The sequence below is a fragment of the Trachypithecus francoisi genome, unplaced genomic scaffold (assembly GCF_009764315.1).
Source record: "Trachypithecus francoisi isolate TF-2019V2 unplaced genomic scaffold, Tfra_2.0 Lachesis_group4, whole genome shotgun sequence".
Classification (NCBI taxonomy): Eukaryota; Metazoa; Chordata; class Mammalia; order Primates; family Cercopithecidae; genus Trachypithecus; species Trachypithecus francoisi.
This window is the reverse complement of record NW_022681469.1, coordinates 14,453,745-14,472,982: the sequence shown is the minus strand read 5'-3', so window position 1 is coordinate 14,472,982 and position 19,238 is coordinate 14,453,745. Positions and strand designations below refer to the sequence as shown.

General features: G+C 36.8%; 1 protein-coding gene and 1 pseudogene across 2 annotated transcripts in view; both read right to left on the bottom strand.

The window, feature by feature from the left end:
- The window catches only part of TPK1 (thiamin pyrophosphokinase 1), a 384,318-nt gene that overhangs the window by 180,608 nt on the left and 184,472 nt on the right, over positions 1-19,238 (bottom strand). For both annotated transcript variants that reach the window (XM_033192495.1, XM_033192496.1), the window contains one exon: positions 14,071-14,143. In XM_033192495.1, coding sequence (XP_033048386.1) covers positions 14,071-14,143 — 73 coding nt within the window. The remainder of the gene's footprint in view (positions 1-14,070; positions 14,144-19,238) is intronic.
- Positions 12,148-13,880, bottom strand: LOC117072388 (annotated as a pseudogene).

The window sequence follows — 19,238 nt, the reverse complement described above, 5'->3', positions numbered from 1 at the left end:
GATTCTTCTCTCTTTTCTTCTTTATTAGTCTTGCTGGCGGTCTATCAATTTTGTTGATCTTGTAAAAAAACCAGCTCCTGGATTCATTGATGTTTTGGAGGGTTTTTTGTGTCTCTAACTCCTTCAGTTCTGCTCTGATCTTAGTTATTTCTTGCCTTCTGCTAGCTTTTGAATGTGTTTGCTCTTGCTTCTCTAATTCTTTTAATTGTGATGTTAGAGTGTCAATTTTAGATCTTTCCAGCTTTCTCTTGTGGGCATTTAGTGCTATAAATTTCCCTCTACACACTGCTTTAAATATGTCCCAGAGATTCTGGTATGTTGTATCTTTGTTCTCATTCGTTTCAAAGAACATCTTTATTTCTGCCTACATTTTGTTATGTACGCAGTAGTCATTCAGGAGCAGGCTGTTCAGTTTCCATGTAGTTGAGTGGTTTTGACTGAGTTTCTCAGTCTTGAGTTCTAGTTTGATTGCACTGTGGTCTGAGAGACAGTTTGTTATAATTTCTGTTCTTTTACATTTGCTGAGGAGTGCTTTACTTCAAATTATGTGGTCAATTTTGAAATAAGTGTGATATGGTGCTGAGAAGAATGTATATTCTGTTGATTTGGGGTGGAGACTTCTGTAGATGTCTATTAGGTCCGCTTGCTGCAGAGCTGAGTTCAATTCCTGGATATCCTTGTGAACTTTCTGTCTCTCTGATCTGTCTAATGTTGACAGTGGGGTGTTGAAGTCTCCCATTATTATTGTATGGGGGTCTGAGTCTCTTTGTACATCTCCAAGGACTTGCTTTATGAATCTGGGTGCTCCTGTATTGGGTGCACATATATTTAGGATAGTTAGCTCTTCCTGTTGAACTGATCCCTTTACCATTATGTAATGGCCTTCTTTGTCTCTTTTGATCTTTGATGGTTTCAAGTCTGTTTTATCAGAGACTAGGATTGCAACCCCTGCTTTTTTTTGTTCTCCATTTGCTTGGTAGATCTTCCTCCATCCCTTTATTTTGAGCCTATGTATGTCTCTGCATGTGAGATGGGTCTCCTGAATACAGCAAACTGATGGGTCATGACTCTTTATCCAATTTGCCAGTCTGTGTCTTTTAATTGGACCATTTAGTCCATTTACATTTAAGGTTAATATTGTTATGTGTGAACTTGATCCTGTCATTGTGATACTAGCTAGCTATTTTGCTCGTTAGTTGATGCAGTTTCTTCCTAGCATCAATGGTCTTTACATTTTGGCATGTTTTTGCAATGACTGGTACCGGTTGTTCCTTTCCATATTTAGTGCTTCCTTCAGGATCTCTTGTAGGGTAGGCCTGGTGGTGACAAAATCTCTAAGCATTTGCTTGTCTGTAAAGGATTTTATTTCTCCTTTACTGATGAAACTCAGTTTGGCTGGATATGAAATTCTTGGTGGAAAATTCTTTTCTTTAAGAATGTTGAATATTGGCTCCCACTCTCTTCTGGCTTGTAGAATTTCTGCCGAGAGATCTGCTGTTAACATCTCCAGCCATCTGATCTTTGACAAACCTGAGGAAAACAAGAAATGGGCAAAGGATTCCCTATTTAATAAATGGTGCTGGGAAAATTGGCTAGCCATAAGTAGAAAGCTGAAACTGGATCCTTTCCTTACTCCTTATACGAAAATTAATTCAAGATGGATTAGAGACTTAAATGTCAGACTTAATACCATAAAAATCCTAGGTAATACCATTCACGACATAGGCATGGGCAAGGACTTCGTGTCGAAAACACCAAAAGTAACAGCAACAAAAGCCAAAATTGACAATTGGGATCTAATTAAACTAAAGAGCTTCTACACAGCAAAAGAAACTACCATCAGAGTGAACAGGCAACCTACAGAATGGGCGAAAATTTTTGCAATCTACTCATCTGACAATGGGCTAATATCCAGAACCTACAAAGAACTCAAACAAATTTACAAGAAAAAACAAACAACCCCATCAAAAAGTGGGCAAAGGATATGAACAGACATTTCTCAAAAGAAGACATGCATACAGCCAACAGACACATGAAAAAATGCTCGTCATCACTGGCCATCAGAGAAATGCAAATCAAAACCACAATGAGATACCATCTCACACCAGTTAGAATGGCAATCATTCAAAAGTCAGGAAACAACAGGTGCTGGAGAGGATGTGGAGAAACAGGAACACTTTTACACTGTTGGTGGGATTGTACACTAGTTCAACCATTATGGAAAACAGTATGGCGATTCCTCAAGGATCTAGAACTAGAAATACCATATGACCCAGCCATCCCATTACTGGGTATATATCCAAAGGATTATAAATCATGCTGCTATCAAGACACATGCACACGTATGTTCATTGCGGCACTATTCACAGTAGCAAAGACTTGGAATCAACCCAAATGTCCATCAGTGACAGACTGGATTAAGAAAATGTGGCACATATATACCATGGAATACTATGCAGCCATAAAAAGGGATGAGTTTGTGTCCTTTGTAGGGACATGGATGCAGCTGGAAACCATCATTCTCAGGAAACTATCACAAGAACAGAAAACCAAACACTGCATGTTCTCAATCATAGGTGGGAACTGAACAATGAGAACACTTGGACTCGGAAGGGGAACATCACACACCGGGGCCTATTAGGGGAGGGGGGAGGGGGGAGGGATTGCATTGGGAGTTATACCTGATGTAAATGACGAGTTGATGTGTGCTGACGAGTTGATGGGTGCAGCACACCAACATGGCACAAGTATACATATGTAACAAACCTGCACATTGTGGACATGTACCCTAGAACTTAAAGTATAATAATTAAAGAAAAATAAAAATAAAAAAAACAGAATTGCTGTTAGGATTAAGTGAAATGATGCACAGTGATGAATACTTATCAAATGCTCACCTCAGAACCTGGGAAGAATCTTTAGAAACAGCAGGTGTTATAGGCAGACCACCTCACATCAAAGTTTACTACAGTGAGCAAAATATTAATATTCTCCAAAGAAGTTTGTGTCAATATTTGCAAAACTACTGACAACTGAAAGAAATTATTACAAGGCAATGAGTGTCAATAATCAACCTAATTTCAAAAGTCCAGTGCAAAAGCCATTAGACTGTCATTCTCAATTACTTAATTTACTGTCTGCCAATAATTTAACTAATATGGGTTAATGAGTTTATACATTTTACACACATAAAACCTATCAGGTTATACTATGCTGACTCCTCTAAAATTCCTTAATGGGAAAGAAAACAGATCCTTTGAAAAAACTTGTAATAACATATTAATTGTTATTTCATCGACTATATCCAGAGAGACCTGGCTTCGTAAAACAAGAGGCGAGGAGTTAAGTCTGGTGAAAACATTCCCAAGTTTGCTATTACCTTTTTCATTTTAGGTCATCATTTAGTGCCCATCCATTTACCCAGGACAGAAAACACTTGTGCAAATTATCCTGGCAACATTTTATGGGCCTCTGAGACATCTACTGTAAGTTTATGGACTGAGTTTATAAGGTTAGGAACTTATAAGTGCTATTTCCTCCTAGGTATCATGCATATCACTTTTGAAAATGTATTTCCAGTGACTCGCATACAGACCCTTACCTAGTATAAATAAATACAATATATATAGTTAATAAACTCTAAGATTTTCAATGAGCTAAAATTCTAGCTAGAATTAGACAAAACAGAGTCTAATTCTCTGATAAATAAGATAACCTTTAAAGTATCCAATCTTAAAGAATGTAATCTATTGACAACTGTCTCCCTCACTAAATGAGTGACATTAATAAGAACATTTGAGTACATTTAGTATTATATGAGATATGAATCACTTTACATGAATTATATTTCTGAATCCCCATAATAACCTTACAAGGCAAGTGTAATTATCATATTTTAAAATATGCAGACCATAGTTCCCAGAGATTAAATAACTTGCCCAAGGTCACAAAACTGATAGGAACACCATGTGGGATCTGAACCTATCATGCTTTGTACTTTGCGTAGTACCCTGCTTAATTAAACTTTTGTTATTTGGGCACGACTAAGCAGAAAAATACCTTTATAATTTACAGGAACATTTATTTAGTTATTATTCTCGAGTTTTAAATACCTGAGCATCCGTTAGCTGTTAGGCAGACATGATGACCCGCATGACCATGCTACATCCAGACTTAGAAACCTTCATGATTTTCGCAGCCTCCTGAAAATGGGCAGTGAATGCTTATCTATCCCTCCCTCCCTTTTTCCTTCTTCTTCAACTCATTATATTATCTTTATTATTATATTTATGATATAAGTTGACTTTTTCTTTGACACATACGATTACAATCAACATCTCTGTGTATAAATGTTTGGTGCTGGTTTTTTTTTAGAAATGAATTCTGGAAATAAAATTACTGGGGAAATTATGAGAACATTTTCAGGTTCCTTGATATTTGATGCCAGAGTGCTTTCCAGGAAAGTTGTAAAAATATGTATTCCTATTAGTCGTATATAAGGATGAACAGTTCATCCTTTAAAAATATAAGTAATCTTAGGAGAGATAATTCATCATGGATTTCTTACTGTGAATTAATGGAACTGATTTACTTGCTCCTTAATAGCAAACAAAAATCAGTTTCATTACGGGAAAGATGATTTCCATTGGAGGAGAAGGAAAGAGAAAGTTAAGATAATTTTGGAGTGTGCATCAGGGATAGGAAGTGGTTCTTTCAGTCGAGGACTGAGTGGCTAATGGACAGTGTGAAAAGAAATGGGCATGGCTCAGAGGGGAAAATAGTTGTCTATCAGTAAGGTAAACGAGGGAAGAAGAAATCAAAGACCATCTTTAAAGTTGGTTCTGAAAACACGAAGTATAATTTCCTATACCTTCATATTGGCATACTGATACGGATTTTCTTTGGCAAATAAGCAATGATAAAAGTTTTACTGGGTTTTAACATGTTAGCTTCTTTATTTTCCCCTATTCATTGCTGCCATTGCCTTTCTTCTCATCAGTATGCAAGATATACACTTAAAAATATTTGGGGGGGATATTTTCCAGAGTCTTGGAAGAATTGAATATATTCAGGTTTTAATAATAAGAGTCCATAATCATTCATTAAATGGAATTGACTGGAACTTTGTAATTAAAAACTGCCTGCCAGATTAAGGGCACAGCAGGCATAGAACAAAATGACACATACTCCAAATAACCAAAGATACAGATCTAAAATGAGCTCTAACTTGTTCTCAGATTTGCTAAGAAGGGGAATAGTTCCATCAAGTAAACTGAAATCTAAAAGATCTGTTTGTGGATACAGGTATGAACACTGTCTTTTTCCCTGCAGAGATATAATCATGAAATAACCAATTCCCACTTTCTTCTTCATTGTATAAAATGTCCTGTGGCAGACTGTTCCTTTTATTTACCAGGCTTCTAGAAACATTTATACTTTTCAAGCTAAAAAGGTTGTTTTTTAAATCATCAAATAACAGCCTTCAAGGAATGATTTCTTCAGCAAGAATGTCACAGGATTCAACTCTTAAAAACCTAAGTAACAGTATAAAAACTCTAAGTATATTGCCTAATATAATCTAGTATCCTTTTTCTGGTATCTAGATGGTGTATAAAGGAAAAGGAGAAATGCAATTTATCCTTGTAGCAATTCTCCATTCTTTCCGAAACTTAAAGAGACATTCTAATCTAGCATAATCTTCATTGTCCTATGCGTTGTAAAATAACCTTTTCTTTCAACAAGGAACGAAAGCTACAGTGTTTCAAACAAGAAAGTCATCCCTTCTGTTAATGTAAGGCGAATGTCTTTTTAGAACAGCACAGGGTTTTAAATGATGGCTTTCTTCCTAAAACCAAAGTCAGACTTCTGGCTGAAAGAGGGTACAGGGAAAACTTAGCATAATAGGCTTGAGACTGCTGTCTTTAAAATGGCCTGCTTGCAAGATTGGCCTTTGGCTGACATCAGGAAACTTGAATGGTAAATAGTTTCTACACTGATAGAAACTATCTTTCTTTGTTTGAGCAAGAGTCTCACTCTGTCTCCCAGGCTAAAGTACAGTGACATAATCTCGGCTCACTGCAACCTCTGTCTCCAGGGTCCAAGCGATTCTGGTGCCTCAGTCTCCTGATTAGCTGGGATCACAGGTGTGTGACACCACGCCTGGCCAATTTTTTGTATTTTTAGTAGGGTAAAGAGTAAATGTTCTGGGGTGAAATACATTTGAGAAACGTTAAGGTAAAATTCGATTTTTGGCAGACTTACTTAAAAGGATACATGCACAGTGGGTTTCCAAAAGGGGCATACAGAATGTGGCAAATTTCACAAAATCATTAGATCACAGAAATCTTCTTTATATGAAGCAAAGCAGGACCCGTGCTTTTCTGTTTTAGTTCTAAAAGAAGGATCAGATACCTGCTTCATATAAACTTCAATCTGAACCTACTAATGACTGGGGATACCAGGATAAATGACCACAGACTTCGGCTTCCAGAACTTCATATGTTAACAGGGAAAAGGAGTAAAATGATAGAATTGTTTATCTCAAACTCTGCAAGACAGTATAAACAAGGGACTAATCACCACCTCCAGGTAGGGAACTGTGAAGGGATGAATTCATAAATGAAAGGGCATATAAAAATATCTGGCATATTTTAGGCACTAAAAATATTTGGTTTTTATTACTTTTTAGACTATCATAGTTGGTTGGTTTAGGCGAAGGAAGAATCCCATGAGTCAGACAAAGGAGGGAAGAGAGAGTCACAGAGGCCCTGGAGAACACAGAGTGTAACATCAGATGAATGAGAAGAGGCAGGCAGGTGCCCCTGGAGGTCCTCCTGTGTGTCTCACTGGGAGCTCTTCAATGTAAAGGGCAAAGTCTCGCCCTTTCTAAGAGCCTTCAGTATGTTAAACAAATTCAAACAAAACAAGCTTCAAAAAACATAGATGGCAATAAAGTCAATTTGAAAGGACTATGATTGAGGCAAGCATAAGAATTAAGGTATATTCAAGAGATAGTTTCACATAATGTTCCCCTGGCAGTCTCATCATTCCCTTGGTGAGATGCTAATAAGGGTTAGACAGCCAGTCTAAGGAATATAAAGTGAAGAACCTGTCAGTTGTCAAGGGAAACTGCCTGTCTATAATTCCCTTAGCAAAGCCTTTATATCTTAGCATATGTTAATTAGACTTCATGCTTAAGCCTAAAAATTTATTACACTCCAGGCTTTGTTTCATTTTGTTTATATTTTTTAAGGAAATATATCAAAAAATGGAGTTGAGCTTTATATATTTTGTATAGTTTCCTCTGTTTGGCCTAATAGTCAAACTTATTAACTTCACAATTTCTAACAGTCCAGTTTGTCATTTTCTCTAATTAATTTTTCATCTAAAAGTTGTTGGCATGTGGCTGAGAAGAACTGAAAAAGAGACGTAGTTAACAGTAGAAAATAGTAAGATTCATGAGATTAGGTGGATCAATGCAGATGTTTTTAACTGGAGATTCTGTGAAATAGAAATAGAACCAAACCTGAGGCTTGATCAAATTCAAAAGGATATCCCGAGCAATTCTGATTATGAATTACATCTACATTCATAAATTATGCACTTACAAAGATGAAGTGTTTGAAAATATTTTTAAAAAGCAATGTTACTGAGAAATAATAAAATATTAAAAAGGTCTTAAGCAAACAATTTTAGGAAGTAAAATAAAATACTACCAGCTTATATTAAAATAGTGCTTTAGAATTTCCAGAGAACTCTACCTGTATGCCATTATTAGATCATTACTAGAAACACATGAGAAAGTTGGGGATATAACACCATGATTTAGGTTCACGTGTGGTGGTAAGATTTTCATATGTGTAAATTAACAACACAAATGTAATTTGCACTTAGTTCAAGAAAACAATCACTTTTCTACTTATAAAAGCCTAAAAACTAAAATGCACACTGCTAACAGCCAAGATTAAGTAATAGTCATTTGACATTCACACTTGAATGTACCCTCCACCCAATAACCTGCCCTCCCCACTATTTGAGAGTCAATGGGTTTAAACTGGAATGAAAATATAAGCACTTTCTGCTTACCCTCAGTAGCCCATTTATGAAAAATCAGACATTCTATTCAAATGCCAACCAGGTGACAATTTCCAATTATTTTGACTGAGAAAGTTATATTTAAACCCAAATCCCCAATTCCTTACAATGTAACTGAAACACATTTATACAGGCAATAGCCATTATGATGAAATGTAAAATGATGAGACATTTTCTGCTACTGCATCTAACATTTATAGCATTTTCTATTTATAAAAGGGAGCATTGGTTTTTAAAGATTAGATACGCTACCCCTGCTCACCGAGAGCACTCTTCAAAAATTTGGGTATGGCCATGCAAGTATTCAATGACGATGCGAAAATACTATACAAAATATTGTCTTAATAAGATATATTCTTCAATAATTCATGCAATTTGTTTTAAAAAACCCTTATCTTTCCCAAGAGGGAAAAAGATACAATGGAAGACAGGAGACAAAAATCTGCCTACGTTTCTTTCTCCATTCCTCCAGTTTATAGCGCTAGAATTACCAGGGGACCTGGAATTATCTTATTATCTCTGTAACAGAAAATCTGTGGTTCAGCATCGACTCACCCTTTCTGCTAGCCTCACTCACCATATATACATGGGTTCAATGCTTTCCTTAATCAAGCTTGCCTTCATAAATACAGTATAATGAATCTTTGGGCACCTTCTTGCAACATTCTTGATGCTATGTTCTTCTAAGACTTGGAAGGATTAACAAGAAGATAAAATCAGAACTTGGACCTAGAGTCCTATTCGTGACTTATGACTAGGGTTGTTTTCATCACACCGTCTAGAACATGGCCTTGTGTTGACAGTAACACTTTCTGGAATGGCAAAATGCTCATTGATAACACAAAGAAAAACATACTAAAAATCTGCCTATACCCTTGCTAATTTCATATTACCAAATCACTCTGATTCTTCAGTGTTCTATCTTGGCTCAATCCAATATCTTATAGGTAGTTTTTATTAACAGGTAATTTAATAATTTATCAGTTTATAAGGTTTTGATCTTTCATGGTCTGGTCCAACTATCACACCTTTACCCTTGCTGCCTCAAAATCAAAGGTTTAGAGGGACATACTGGAAACATAATGTAAAGTATTTGATTATGTCGTTGACTGTTATCACATTGACAGTGACAGTGGCATTCATTCCCAGGGGTGCTACATATCCAGTGCAAGGAACAACTGTCTTACCCAATAGGTCAAAGGTGTTACCTGTTGAGAAGCAGTAGCAGTGACCCAGTCCCAGTTCTAACAACATTCTCTTTATAGAAAACATGGGCATTGATCCTAAAGCTGTCTCTCACTAGCTCTACCATTTTGCTGAAGTTGCTTAGCTTTCTGGGCCTCAGTTCCCTCATCAAAAAATTGGGATAAGGAATGTTGTTTAATTTCTTCTATTTTAAATTACAGCAGGCCCTTCATAGCCACAGGAGATTGGCTCCAGGACTCTAGAGAACATCAAAGTCTGAGGATGCTTAAGTCCCTTTACAGGCCCTGCATATCCCAAGGTTCCCCATACACTGCTGGATGAATCATTGGATACCAAGGGTTGGCTGTAACTGTATTTCATATTTTTATTATATTTACATATTTTAACTCCTATCCTATAAACCTACATTTATGGCAAACCCTTGTTATTCTGTAATTTTTTAAGGTATTAGCTAAATCCTGCAAGTATTTCCTTAACCCCCTAAATATTAAGGAAACATGTTTAAAACTCCCTTTCCTAAATCCATTGAAGACCCAACAGAATACAATAATGAAAGAATATCAGGAGTTTGATAAGATAGCATAGTTTCTTCTAACGTTCTCAGAAAATTAGCATGGAGATATGCATAACAGATAGACTGAAGTAGGTGATTTTAGCTTTGAATCAAAGAAGCACTGACTGACCCAGAAAAATGAAAAATAAAATATCAAGAGGAAAATCAGTAAGAGATATTCCTCATTCTGAGTTAACAGTAGTGAACCAGGCAGAGAGGAACTAAGACAAACAGGCAAAAGGGAAAGCACCAAGATGTTACAGCTACCTGAAAACGAGGACTTTATACATTCAGGACTGTACACCAGTTGCCGGGCTCAACACTTTGTATGAAGAAATGTTGGCTACACAATCCACTTTTTGATTTTAACAACGTTTTGGTATTTTAAATTTCTTCACTTTACTAGATTCCCAGTTTCACCTTCATTGCAAACCCAGACCAGGTCGGGAGGGGGTGTATTTGAAAATGAAGATAACCGCCTTTCAATTGTGAAAGAGCAGTGTAAAGGCTGTTTAAGTTGGAGATAATGGCTTATATGAATCGTGTGTAATGTTGCATTAACTTGTTGTAATTATCATCATTATTAAAACTACAGCCAAACACTCACCATGTGCTCTACAGGGCACATCAACTATATAAAAGACATCATCTGTGCCCTCTAGGAACTTAGCCTAAAAGTTCAAAGCAGTGAGTTCAACACTGATACATGAAGAAAGTGGATTATACTGTATCGACCTAGAACTAGGCAGTTCAAGAATTAGAAGATTCAGCTAAATCTTACTTTAAAAACTAAACCTCAACAAATATAACTTAGTTTTTAAGGTTAAAATAAAGTGAAGCAGGACATATAAGAGAAATTCATCAAGGGGCATTAACTCAAAAATTTCCTCTATCCTTGACCCTCATTTTACTGCCTAAGATATAAAAAGGCTGGCTTCCTCTATTTTCTTATCTTGGATAGGTGTGATCAGGCTGGCACTTCTGATTGTGGCAAGCCAGCAGCATTAAAGAAGGGGGAGAGGAGTCACACCTGACCAGATCTTCAACTTGTTTTTTGAGTATGCTTGTCTCTGCCTCTCTCACTGTTTCTTCTGCTGCTGAAAATATGATTAATATCTATGCATTTGTAAAACTCTGCATTGCAAGCAAGGCTCTGACTTTTCCATCCCAACGAGGTTGAGGTATGGAGTTAATGAGAAGGGAGACTGTGGGGAATGAACGGGAACATGCCAATGTTAAAGTAATTGAGCATGAATATCAAACACTAACTTGGGAACGGTCTTCATTTGCTGAGGGAAAGTCTGATCAGCTGGTGGGCAGATGGGATGTGCAGAGACCTGCATTCACCACCAGCCCCAGAATTTCCATATCATCACAGGCTATACCTTATAAGCAAAGCACCTTTGTGTTTCCATCTAGAATCATGTTTCCTTTTTTTTCTCTTCATTTTCCTACCTTTTTCTCTTCCCTCCTTCCTTTCTGAGAAAGGTTCCTTCTCTTCTTCATGAATTATCTAATCTCCCCGCAAGCCTCATGAAGAATTTAAAGTTTTGTGATTTCAATATTTGATGTTTCTTTTTAAAAAAATACATACGTTGCTAATGCCAGTTTAGAATTAAACACAAATGATGGTCTGTGGCTAGAATTACTAATGCTATAATTTTTATTTGAAAAACTCTTCACTGTCTTCCAAAACCACTGAGACCTTGAATTACCAGTTACTTTAATACACTCCCACGTGACATATCATTCCCAATTAGCTCATTTATATGTTCTTAAGTGGCAAGGATCTTTGAAAGATTTGCATAATAATAAGAAAATTAACACCTTTTCAAAAGATGTAGGTTATTAACAATCTCAAGTTGTAGCGAATAGTTTTATTCAAAACAGAGTAATAATAATTTCAAGAAAACTAAATGTTAAAGAAAAACTGTTAGTCCTAAATTCCAGTGAGTACACAATTATGCATTTTTACAAAAATTCATTTACAAAGATGATTTTAGCAGAGCTTACAAAATCAAAAAATGTACACCTGAAATGTACATTAATTGGGAATTGGTTAAATCAAGTAAGATACATTCATTAAATGAAGTTAAAATGATCCATAAGAAATATATAATAATGAGAATATAGGCAACAGTTGTGTATTATTAAATGAGCATATATAAATTATAAGCTCTTTTTAAATATATATGTTTAAAGGATTAATTTTTACATAACGGTAATAAAATTTCCCCAAGATTGTGTTCCACCTTGTCATTTTGTAAGTTTCCAATTTTTTTTCCTCATTAAACTTTTTTAATGGATCTCAAAATTCTGTGACAATTTTTTGGTCAAGTTGTTTCCATTAAAAAGTACTGATTTTAAAAATTAGTAACTTAAAACTGCCACACACAAAAAAGAAAACCAACGTGGTCCACAAAACATTCTCCTTTGCTTCTGAAGGTTTTATGATGCATTGTTGTCATTAACCAGTCTTTTACTACTAAACTTAAATGGCCAATAGAAACAAACAGTTCTGAGACCGTTCTTCCACCACTGATTAAGAGCTGGGTGGGAAGTATTAGGGATAACATTCATTTAGCCTTCTGAGATTTCTGGGGAGACTTGGTGACCTTGCCAGTTCCTGAAGCCTTCTTGTCCACTGCTTTGATGACACTCATGGCAACTGTCTGTCTCATAGCGCAACTGTCTGTCTCATAGCACGAACAGCAAAGCAACCCAGAGGTGGATGGTCTGAGAAGCTCTCAACACACATGGGCTTGCCAGGAACCATATCAACGATGGCAGCATCACCAGACTTCAAGAATTTAGGGCCATCTCCCAACTTTTTACCAGAACGGCGACCAATCTTTTCCTTCAGCTCAGCAAACTTGCATGCAATGTGAGCCGTGGGGCAATCCAGTACAGGGGCATAGCCAGCACTGATTTGGCCTGGATGGTTCCGGATAATCACCAGAGTAATGAAGCCAGCTGCTTCCACTGGTGGGTCATTTTTGCTGTCACCAGCAACGCTGTCACAACAAACATCCTTGACACACACATTCTTGACATTGAAGCCCACACTGTCCCCAGAAGAGCTTCACTCAAAGCTTCATAGTGCATTTTGACAGATTTTACTTCAGTTTTAACGTTGACTGGAGCAAAGGTGACCACCATACCAGGTTTGAGAATGCCAGTCCCCACTTGGCCAACCGGAACAGTACTAATACCATCAATTTTGTAGACATCTTGGAGGGGCAGGCGAAGGGGCTTGTCAGTCGGACAAGGTGGTGGCAGGATGTGATCCACAACCTCAAGCAGTGTGGTTCCACTGGCATTGCCATCCTTACCGGTGACTTTCCATCCCCTGAACCAAGTAGTGTTAGCACTTGGCTCCAGCACGTTGTCACCATTCCAACTAGAATTGGGCACAAATGCTACTGTGTCAGGGTTGTAGCCAGTTTTCTTAATGTAAGTGCTGACTTCCTTAACGATTTCCTCGTATCTCTTCTGGCTGTGGGGTGGCTCAGTGCAATCCATTTTGTTAATACCAGCAATGAGTTGTGTCACCCCCAGTGTGTAAGCCAGAAGGGCATGCTCTCGGGTCTGCCCATTCTGGGAGATACCAGCTTGAAATTCACCAACACCAGCAGCAACAATCAGGACAGCACGGTCAGCCTGAGATGTCCCTGTAATCATGTTTTTGATGAAGTGTCTGCATCCTGGGGCGTCAATGATAGTCACGTAGTATTGCTGGTCTCAGATTTCCACAAGGAGGTATCAATGGTGATATGACGTTCACGCTCAGCTTTCAGTTTATCCAAGACCCAGGCATACTTGAAGGAGCCCTTTCCCGTCTCAGCAGCCTCCTTCTCAAATTTTTCAATGGTTCTTTTGTCGATGCCACTGCATTTGTAGATCAGATGGTCAGTAGTGGTGGACTTGCCCAAATCTACATGTCCAATGATGATAATGCTGACATGAGTCCTGTCCTTTCTCATTTTGGCTTTTAGATGTAGTCTTCATGACACCTGTGTTCTGGCGGCAAACCCGTGGTGAAAAAGTGTAGGTTCCCATTTTGAATGTATATTACAATTGCTAAAATAAAAAAACTATGAAAGGTAACCAACCAATGAGTTTATCAACGTCTTCCTATACACCGTGAAAATTGGAAACAACATAGAAAAAGCAACCATATGAGAAAGATCTTGAACAAAAAAGTATTTACAATTTACCTTAGTAGCGTAGTATTCTCTGACATCAGGCCTAATAGAATCAAAGTCTCCACTGATGAATTCAGGCAAAAAGCTGAAAGAAATAGTAAGTCAAGTAAGTCAACTAGTTATTTCTATTTATTTTTGAAACTTTAAAACTGTGGCTAAGTGTTGTGGCTTGCAACTGTAATCCCAACACTGAGAAGTTGAAGCAGGAGGACTGCTTGAGGCCAGGAGTTCAAGACCAGCCTGGGCACCATGGCAAGACTCTATCTCTACAAAACAATTAAAAAATGAGCTGGGCATGATGGTGCACACCTGTAGTCTCAGCTACTTGGGACGCTACACAGGGAGGATCACCTGAGCCCAGGAGTTCGAGGATATAGTAATCCATGACAGCATAACTCCAGGCTGGGTGACAGAGCAAGACTCCATCTCTAATTTAAAAAATAAAAAATAAAACTGTGATTATAAGGATCAAAGAGAAAAGTAATATACTCAGAACAAAACCAAAAACACAGAAACTATTTTTAGAGAGAATAGGATGTTATACCATATACTCCTGGTTTCAATGACTAAGGCAAACAACAGGTATCCAACCAATTCATCACCTGAGTCACAATGTCAGAGAATACTTATCTTTTTCAACAAACAGATAAAAATTAAAGATAATTGGTTTAAAAAATCCTGACAGAAATACTCATCTTTGCATATTACCTTGTACATATATAAGGTTTTACATTATTGTACCTCACACAAGTTCAGAAATTTCAACAGATAGGAATAGAACAAACGATCATGAGGATTCTTTGAAATTCTGTGCCAAGCAAGAGTCAGTTCTAGGACATTTTCCAAATATTCTATCGACATATGTCTAGAAACAGGAATCTTTTAGTTCAGTCTGAAATACTACAAGAGTCAAGGTTATTAAATATAGAGAGAGATTCCCAGATGTGGTTGTTTCTAATAATATTACTACTGCCTTTACTTTTTTCCCTGCTATAGTTTTAAGTCATTTTAGAAAGCATACCTTACTCCATCTATTATACATAAGCCATCATTTGCTATTTTTACATAAAATATTTACATGACCTGGTAGAGTTTCTTCTCACTTAAAACACCTAATTGTAGAGAAATAAAACATCCCTGGATTTCTCAGTAGTATGCAGAAACCCTTAGCCTGCTGAGCCTCAGAAAGGTATATGATACAAAGAAGGGAACGGTTGCTTTCACTTCCTATAAAAATATTCCACCCTTCACATGCCATGAGAATTAAAACTGTAACCATTTATCTAGTTAATTGCTTTGATTCAAAATACTAAAACTTCTTAGGTCTTCTCAAGAGGGCCAAATTGTTATCTGATGAACTAGGTCCCTAGCTAAAGAAGACTGGGGTGTTATATTTCTTGGTATTACATGTCAAAAAAGGTGAAGCCCCACAACTTGGAGAAAACTCTACGTCATAATATATAAAACATGGGGGGTGTTATCTGGCTCCCGGAGACATTTTATTAATATACCAAAGGGCTTAGGATTCAGGTCCAGAAAATTTCTAAGGAGACCCTTTCAAGAGGGGAGACACACAGCTATATATTCTACTTAGTAATAAGAAAAATAAAAAATAAAAACATAATGCCTTATCCTTCACCTATGGGTGTGCAACTACCAGCAGAGGACAACGGACCTGGCTCTCACTGCTTGGGCCAAGGGGTAACAAACTAGGGCAAAGGGGACTAATGTCATGACACATCTCTCTCAGAAAATCTGATGTGTGAGTTCAGAAGAAAATTAATACAGACAAAATGTGGGGGAAAAAATACTAACCTTGTCCTTTAGCACATTTCTTTTTGTAAGGTTCTTGACTCAATTGGAAATATTATTTCTGAGGTCAAACCTAATCTAACTGATATCTGTGTTGGGCCACCTCTTCTTTGTGTTACCACAAAGATCTCTACCATATAAACTCCTTAGCTCAGATGAGCTAGGCCCAACTATTTTTTACTAGTTAATTCCTTCCACAAATATTCTCTGAACACTATATGCAAAAGACTACAGCTAATGTCAGAAAAAAGTAGAACTGGAAAGTAAATGTGAGTACTTAGGTGTTTAAATCACATCTCGTTTCAACATCTTCCCATAAGTTTTCTTCCTGGAAACTTCCCTGTATACTGTATCTATTACTTTTAATTTTATTTCATACCTATTAAGGTAAATAATTTATATCTTACCCCTGATAGGACCAAAAACAGACTATTAAGTTTTTTCTATTTTTTCTTGTTGTATGAATTCATTCATTTTCAAAGTTTCTTTAAATGTTTCCACCCATCACCATATAACTGCATGCAAATTAATACTCAGATGAATCACAGAATATTAGGGCTGGAAGGAATAAAAGAAATTACCCTTCTAATATCCTCTTTATCCTTTCTGAAGAACTGAGATCCAAGACGTCAAGGACATTTTATCCGTAAAGCCAATGTCCAATCTATTTCACCAAGTAAAGCAACCATTTAAAATTAGGACTCTGGGTCTGGTTCAAGCAACATCCTGGGAAGACCGACTTTATGTTGCTCTCCAAATTTTAGTCTCTCAGATCTCTAGAACCAATTTGGCAGTTTCCAAATAGCATATTGATTTTGTCAATAAATAAAAGTGAAAAATAAAAGCTGATATACACAGGCAACTGAGCATCTATCCCCTTAGGGACAATTCATCCTAAAGACAACGAGGTCTCCCTATATCTTACACTGTGAATAATGAAAGAAAGCATTCATGCAAATTCACTTATATTTTAGTGGAAAATATTAATAGGAACACAAACTTATATAGGTAGTAGATACCTAACTTCTGTTAATTTTTAATATAATTTTCTCCAATGTAACATGTATGCTTTCAAATTGAATCAGGATGCTTATTTCTAAGAAGGCCCATGCCAAAAATACACCTGGCATTCATGCTGAGATGACTAAAATAATTATAATTTTTCGTCATATAATGCACTCGTTTTTGAAATTTGCTGAAATGTACTTTTTGACGCTGCAATTAAAAGCCCATCTCACTTTTCCTGAGATGCTTGTTGCCATGGTGCCTGGGCATTCTGAAGAGGTACTTACTGAGGATGACACTTCACAGATGTAGAAGAGCTATGTTATGATATACATGACAGTTTACACAAGCAGATTATTTTCAGAACTCTTTGGGGACTGATTACACACAGCAACTGACTAGGGGTATATGGATTTTTGTAGCCACTGACCATGTTTCTACCTACTGTCGACTCAGGCACACCGATCTATCTTTTCTTTGCTATCCTCAATCTATGAGAACTGACTTGTTAGTACTGAAAGGTGTCCCAAACTCTCCACAAATGGCCCAATCAGACTCCTTTAACATTTTCATTTTAACTCTTACCATACTGGTCACTCATTCATTACAAAATAAGAGTGTAAAAAGTACTGAGATCAATTAGTGAACTTAAGATCCATCACATGTAATAATCAAGAGGGAGGCTGATAAATTTAGGAAATATTCTAAATACAGTGGAGTAGATAGAAGTTATATAGTAGTTATAGTAGTTATAACTACTGCCTTTACAGGGCCTTTCCTGATACCATTGAAGGAGACTGTCCCTCCATAAAGCTATTTGTTTTGTTTTGTTTTGTTTTGCCCCCAGGAAAGACACTATTGTTCCTTAAAACTTAAATGGCACTAAAATTTCTTACTTTCCATTTCATTTTAAGCAAGTTCTATGTCTTCTAGCTTCTAATAGATGGTAAGGACTCTGAAGCAGGATCTGTCTCTGATTGATCATGGTACACCCCAAAGGATGAAGGACACTGACACTGAAAATGATATAATAAGATGATGAGGTAGAGAAGGAGAAAGAAGGGAAGAAGGAGGAAATGAGGCAGGGGCTGAAAAGGAGAGAAGAGGAGTAGGAGGAACAAGGAGAAAAGGAAAGAAGGGTGAAGAGAGGGGACAGGGTGAAGTGGGGGAAGAAGAGATAGGAGGAGGTGGAAAATGGTACAAAGAGAAAAGCCAGGAGAGGAAAGGAAGGGCTAGAGGGGAGTAGAAAAGAAGAATGAGGAAAGAAACATTTATTAGGCACTTATGATTACAACTGCCCTTCCCCCTACTCCCTAGGTTGTGCAGATTATTTAAGCTTTCTGAACCTCATGTCTCCATGTATAAAATGAGGATAATTTAGAGTGCTTGTGAGGATTAGGAGTTACTATATGTGAAGCACTTGGAAAATGCCTGGCACACAGAAAGCACAGTTTGAGCTATTCAGTTCAAATAAAAATTACTGCAAGTGAAGTTAAGTAGTTTGCCCTAGATTATAATAAGAGGTAGAGCTAGAACTCAAACCCAGGCAGTTCAATCTTTGTTATTTAATGGCTAAGTATACAGCCTCCCACATACATGCATTTACGAAACAGAACAATGATGCTTTTGGTAGAGAACGTTCTCTGCATAAATGTACTCTTTGCTGCTGATTTTATTAATCACTAGTAATTTGGTCAACCTATATAGTTTATAAAGGTTTCCCTGAGGCACAAGAGAAAAAGGATTTGTGCTAGTGGTACCAGAAAGAAGGACAGGATTTTGAGGACAGACTATGTTAGGAGAAGAAAGTTTGGGAATATTTTTGAAGAAAATCATATGAACTTAGTGGTGGGGGAACAAGAGTGACACAAAATGTAATATATAAAAATGTTACCACATTTTGACTGTCTTTATAAACACAATCAGCGCAACTGTTTTCAATAAATAAGTCTCTAAATATAATAATAGTGCCAAAAGATATGTAAATATTTGTTTAACTTTGGGTAAGAGACATTCTTAGGAAAGACAGAAAACACAACAATAAATAAGCTGACAGATTATGTAAAAATGTAACAATATGTTAATAGAAAGATATGGTCAAATTATAACTTTTACATATGCAAAATATATAACCCATAAGAACTGCTGTCCCCAACACACTGAGAGCACCCAAAAGTGGTAAAGGAAAAAGACAAATAGAAGAAGAGCCAAAGCCTATTCACACCAACAGTAAGTATATGAAAACATGGTAAATCTAAAATAATTATCAAGGAAATACATTTTAAAGCAAAAATAGAGTACTTTCTTTTACACCAAAACTCAAAAATTAAGAAAAGTGAAGTGGGTACTGACAAGGCTGAAAT